This window comes from Atta cephalotes (assembly GCF_000143395.1).
Source record: "Atta cephalotes unplaced genomic scaffold scaffold00003, whole genome shotgun sequence".
NCBI classification, from domain to species: domain Eukaryota; kingdom Metazoa; phylum Arthropoda; class Insecta; order Hymenoptera; family Formicidae; genus Atta; species Atta cephalotes.
The window spans coordinates 8,418,661-8,425,465 of NW_012130067.1; the positions used below are offsets into that span (position 1 = coordinate 8,418,661).

General features: G+C 25.9%; 1 protein-coding gene across 1 annotated transcript in view; it reads left to right on the forward strand.

Moving 5' to 3' along the window:
• Positions 1-4,974: 4,974 nt before the first annotated feature.
• Positions 4,975-6,805, forward strand: part of LOC105625637 (spindle pole body component 110) — a 10,419-nt gene continuing 8,588 nt past the window's right edge. The window contains exon 1 of the mRNA XM_012206959.1: positions 4,975-5,045. Coding sequence (XP_012062349.1) covers positions 4,975-5,045 — 71 coding nt within the window. The remainder of the gene's footprint in view (positions 5,046-6,805) is intronic.

Consider the following 6,805-nt stretch of genomic DNA (forward strand, 5'->3'; position numbering starts at 1 on the left):
TACTGGATTGAACATCAAAATTATTAAAATTTGCTTGTCAATTTAATTTAATTTGTCTATTAGTAATAAGGTTCATAAAATTTTAAAAACAATAAAGAAAAAGCCAAAAATTATTTTATAAAATTAAACATCGTTAATATAGAAGTTTGAACATGAAAAAAAGAAAAGAAAAAATCCTTTAGTTGATTTAATACATATGCTAGCAATAAACAAATAAATGTTTCGATCGGATCATTATTAATGTTAAAAATATTACGGTAAAAACAAAACATAATATAAATTTATACTTCGCTCTCTCTAACAAACGCTAGTAACATAAAAACGATTATCATTCCCGATAAAAAATTTTTCATGCATGAATACAAATAGGTATGTATAAACCTGCAGAAATATTCATAACATGTATAATCATATATGAAATATATTCATACATGTTCATACATTCTTTTTTCTTTTGTAAAATTACTTTTTAGTGTAATAGAAATAATAATAGTAATGTGAAAATACAAAAAATAATTAAAAAGGTAATTTTCGCACTATTTGTTTTAGAAATAATCAAGTTTGAAGAAATATTACTTACGTAAATAAAAAAATTACTTACATATAATTATATATAAAATTATGCATAATTATGTATGAGCAATTTTTTTTATATTTTTCCAAAAATAATTTTATTACAGTGTTTTGGAAAGTTCTCGACGTCAGCTATTAGATTTTGGAAACAAAAGTAGAATGTTCCGTTTAAAAAATCGACGTTGACTTGATCTTGATGATTCCACCCAAAGTCAAACTGATAAAATCAATAAATAGAACCCAACAACTTTTATCTGAACAATTTTTCTCAATAATGCTAAGTTTTCAAAAAAAATAAAAATTTGTAACGCTTTATTTTGAACATCCAGTGTAGTATTATATACAGTCACGAAACTAATTGTCCGGATACAGATATTGCAAATTTATTTTTCGATACAGTTTTATTTATTTTTCATCACCAAATAATATAATTTTTAAAGAATAATAGTATTTAGAAGTGAGAACTCTTTCTGTGATTTACTTTCATCTCTAATTAGTTAAAATTATATTTTTAGATACATATATATAGACTTAATCAATAAAACTATAAAAATAATCGCGAAATTAATTGATCGAACAAATAGAAATAACATTGAAGAAAATATAATTATTAAATATATTAAATAATATATATATTGTTTTATAATATATATTGTTTTATAATAGCGCATGGGACCATCCAAACCATCCTTAACTTCAACAGCATTTAATCTCCTTAGAATTGTTTCCACAAGTCTTTCGGGCAACTTCAGGATTAATGTTTTCTCAAACTTCCAGGATGATTTTTTCCAATTTCCCATGATTCGATTTTCGGACTTAAGAACTTCTCATAAATGCTCAATAGGATTCAATGGACTCTAGGAAGGCCATTTATGTTGATCTTATTTATTTTTAAAAATTCCTGTGCAGAGAGGTATGTTTGAAATCGTTATCTTGCTGTATGATAAAATTCCGTTCGATTCCAGCTATACAAGCGGACTCTTTTAAATTATGCTTCAAAATTTCTACGTACATATGTTGATTCATTGTACTATGGATCAAATTTTCCTACTCTAGAAGCTGTCATAAATTCCCAGAAGAGAGATTTTCCACCACCATATTATACAGTAGGAATCAGATTTCGGATTTTAAAAACTTCTCTGATTTTACGATAAACTTTTTTTTTACCATCAAATTCAAACAATTTAATCTTTGATTCATCTGTCCATAGATACTATCCTCAATCATTTTGGACAGATGTTCTCTGGATAGATAATCAAAGATTTCTTGTGAAAACAATTCCAACAGACTAAATGCTGTTATTAAAGCTAAAAATGATTCCACGTGCTATTAAAACTCAATATATTATTTAATATTACATTTTTTTCAATATTATTTTTGTTTGTCCAATCAATTAATTTCGCGATTATTTTATAGTTTTTGTTGATTAAGTCTATATGTGTATCTAAAAATATAATTTTGACTAATATTAGAAATAAAAATAAATCATCTGGACAAAGTTCTCATTTCTAAATATTATTATTCTTTAAAAATTATATTATTTGGTGGATATTGTATCGAAAAATAAACTGCAATATCTGTGTCTGGACAATTAGTTTCGTGACTGTATATACAGAGTGTCCGGCAAGACTCTAGCAATAATTCATAAGAAGATAGATGGGACTAAACTGAGTCGAAAAGTCCTCTACTATTATGCAATTTTTGCAAGAGTTATACAACAAGATATTAATTATTAAAAATCGTTGAATATTGCTTTTTAATTTTTCACTCAAATACTATCAACTTTTCAAAAAAACAGTGAGAGACAAAAATTATTATTTTCTTCTCATAAAGTTTTCTTCTCATAAAGTTCTGAGAATTTTTTCAGAATTTTTTAATAATTTTTTAATACCGTATTTTTCTTATGTTTGTAAAAATAATATGTTTGTAAATAAGAAAATGCAGTATTAAAAATTTGATAAAAAATTCTGAAAAAATTCTTAGAGTTCCATGAGAAGAAAATTAATGATTTTGTCTCTTGCAGATTTTTTGTAAAGTTGATAATATTTGAATAAAAAATTATTGAAGATCAATATTGGGCAATTTTTAGTAATTAATATCTTAACTATTTAAAAATTTTTTACCGGGGTAGATAGACAATTAAATATTTGTTATAATGTTACCCAACAAACGAGAATAGATTGAAATGGATTAAAATGGATTCAAATTTTCAGAAATATGAATTCATGAATGTTAAAATGAATCCTTTTCAATCCTGAATGCATTTTTATTCATTTATAGGAATTGCATAGAGCATATCTCTATGCCTTTCAATCTAAAAATAATATTAGCATTTTCTGTGCATCGTGAATACTACTCAATTTAGAATTGTTAATAGGAAGTACAGTTTTTTAATTCAGTTAAATTAAAAAATAATATCAATTAATAATACTGTTCAATTCAATATTTTGAATATGAAATGCAGTTTTTCAATCTAATTGAATAAAAAAAGTTTTTATTTAAAAATGGACCAGAAATGCTACTTAATTATTCAAAATTATAAGCAGGAAATTTTTTGTTTTAATCCAAGTAAATTCAAAAAAATTGTAATGTAAAAATAATTGAGCTATATTCTTTTGTTTCTCTTTAATTAGAAGTAAAATGAATGAAATGAACGATATGAACATTCACAAAGTCGAACTCAAATATTAGGCTAATCACGGCGCGCGACATCGGCCAAGAGAGATTAGATTATCCGATACTTACCCAATGTTATCTCTAGTAATGTAAATTGTTTATATTTTATTATATATCTGTTAAATGATGATATTTTTATTATATCTATATAATTTCGTTACTAGTTTAGCTGGTTGTAATTGAAGTAGAGAATAAATAACACATATATGTACAAGTGATGTAGCGGATAATGTAGAAGAGTCATAATCTAGAGATACCAGATTCAAATCTCTAAAGTGCGTTTTTTAATACCAATTTGAAGTAGTTAATTTCAGGTATAATTATTATAAATGTCTTAGGAATAAAATTTATAATCCTTAAATATGAATGTTTTTTTTTCGATTGATATTAAACTAGTGTCAGCTCGGATCCAATCCATTTTCATGGATTTAAAGTACGTAGCATTAAAAAAATTTTAATCCTTCTCGTTTGATGAGTAAATAATTTAATTAAAAATAAACAAGTACGAAAATTAAAGATAAAGAGTCTTTTTGAAAGCTGCTATTTTTAATTCACATTGTAAGAACTTTTCAAAGGTCATAAAAAATTCTAAGATTTGACTTTTTATTTGTATTTGTGTAAATCTATAAATATTGGTCAAATCGTTATTTAAACTATCAATCTGAAAAGTAGAGACTTCAAGCTTTAATGCTTTCTAGATGCTTCATTTTATTATGATCATTTTTTTATGAAGTTACTATTTTCTCCTAAAATTTTGGTTTCTCTTATTTTTAGTAAAATACCTACTAAATTTGATGCGTAATTTTTTGACGTAGTGTATTTAATATTTTATGTCAAAATATACGAAAATAAAATATAAAATATCTCATCGATCGAAATATTCCTTTTTCAATCATCTTCCCCTAAAATCTTTATGCATATAGAATGTTCAAAAGGATCCATTATTTATATAAAAAAATGTAAATATAAATAAATAAATCCATTAAAAGAAAAAATATAAAAAATGAAATTGCACTTTTTTAGTACATCGTTATATTTACAAAAAAAAAGAGCAATTGAGAAATATACATTCCCGGGAAAAAATGTATATAAATGGACATATTTTATATATAATTATATATAATTATATATAAAATATGTTAATTTATATAATTTATATAATTATATAATTATGTATAATTTTATATATAATTTTATATATAATTATATATATTTATATATATTTATATATATTTATATATAATTATATATGAAATATTTTTTCTCGAGTTATTTATCATTTAATTTGTTATTTTTATTTTCAATGGAACAGATACTAGAACCTGTTCTAATTACGTAGTACATGCTGTATAAGCTGAAATAAAACTGTGATCTATACAGACGTCACTAATGATTAAGAGTAATTTATTGTGCGTGATGATTTCTCTCTACGATTTCTTAGGGTCATCTTTAGTGACCTGCGTTTTTTTCTTATCGCGGCAGTGCATTCAATTAAACATAGGAAGGAAGAACATTATAGTCTACAGAAATACTGGCATCTTTATTCGTTATCTACGGTGTAAGTTCATTGATTTCTTATTATCTTTTCGACTAGATTTTATCAGTGCCCATTGTATCATCAAAGAGATCTCTTCAATCAACTTGAAGACTAACGCTACCGAGCGAAACAACACTGCAGAGTACAGCTTTATAACAGTTTCCTGGGCAAACAACGCTAATAGGACAATGAAACTGCCTATTCTTTTGACACTCTTCTATTGCTTTTGTGTCGATGTTAGCCACACCAGAGAAATAACGTATGTATCCGATTAATTTGCTTGACAAACGTGCACTCCTTCCTGGTGAAAAAAATGCTCGTATGTTATAATATTTTTAAGAATCTTTTATATTGTGAATGTATGAAAATTTCTAAAAAAATATTTTAAACTTTTATAAATTTTCTTCGAAAATTATAGAATGAGAAATCTTATTAGGAAATACAGTCAAATTCCCCCTCCAATTTTAATAAATTTTAGATTTATTAAAGACAAAAATAAGAGGTGCATATGTTTTTAAAAATTGATTTTTTTTAAGGCTTTTACCTCCTTAACGTACGATTGAGCACTTACAAAAAAACATGTGTCTTATTTTTGTCTGATTTTGATATATCCAAAGTTTATTAAATTGGAAGGGAATCCAGATAGTAACGTGTCTTGTTGCTGGCATGTTGCTTACTAAGTATGTTATATGTATTGCTACCAGAATTGCAACAACTGAATTCTTATTTGTTGGCAACTTGATGTTTTCACGATAACATTAAGTAATAATTTGCCAGCAATTTGTCGACAACTTTAAAATTATCATCATCAAAATTCATACTATTGCCATTATATTCGTCATGTTGCTATAATATATAGTATCATATAATGCTGTCATATTGCCAATGCAAATAACATTGACGTAGCTATCTTGCTGTTAAACTGCTGGCAATACATACAAATATTATTGTTTGCATGTGTTACAATAGCGGTATATTCGAAATCATTGAAGACAAATCTACGGTAAGATGCCAGCATCATAAACAATCACAGATTTGTGCAATTTTGCTGAAACATGCTATCTGGGGACATTCTGTTGTGTTTCCTTGTTAGAATATTTCAGTATGCAATAGTATGCATATATATTGAGAAGCAAAAAAACTTTCGGAAAGGTTAATTAGAAAGTATTGATTTAAATGTTTCAAAGAAAAATATTGTAGAATTTAAAAATCTATTGGCTGAATGATATTGATTTGAACTTCGGATGATCTTAAAGCGTAATAGTAGTTAACGTAATCAAGAAATAATCTTAAATGGAAACCTCTACTTTTTATTGCATCATATTTTTGCTGATATCGAGAATTTTCTAAAACACTATAATAAAGTATTTTTTTGTTGAAGTACACTCGCAAAATGAAAACAGAATTTCTTGAAATTAAAATATTGTACTAGAAGACTTTGATATGCTTGTGATAATTACAATGAGACCGTTTGATCGTTTCAATGATGGGGTATAAGCATTAAAAACTGCACTTTTTTATACGTATAGCCTATACGAAATTTATGAAAATGTCGTGTTTATTTTTGCAGGGCCTAAACTAGCAGTGATATGTTAATAAAAAAATGAGCATGCAATGAAGGAAATGGATGTTGTAAAAAATTGTCATAATCTTTTATCGTTTAATTAGGAAAATAGAGCCGTGAAAAAAATGCAATTTTCGATTTTATTTGGCATATGGAGGCGACTGGGACGGAGTCACGTATAACTATATAAAGTAGCGACAGTAGCTGTCGGTTTTGATGTTGATGATTACCGATCACGTGATTGTCAGCCATGTTGAGGATTTTATGGACCGCTGAATTTGAACGGCATCAAGAGACGTCTCGATAAAAAATTGTTCATGTATAAACATATATAAACACGCAGAAATATTCATAATTGTATAATTATGTAAACATGTATAATTATATATGAAATATATCCGTATATCCGTACATGTCTATACATCCTTCTTTCTTTTGTAAAATTACGTTTTTAG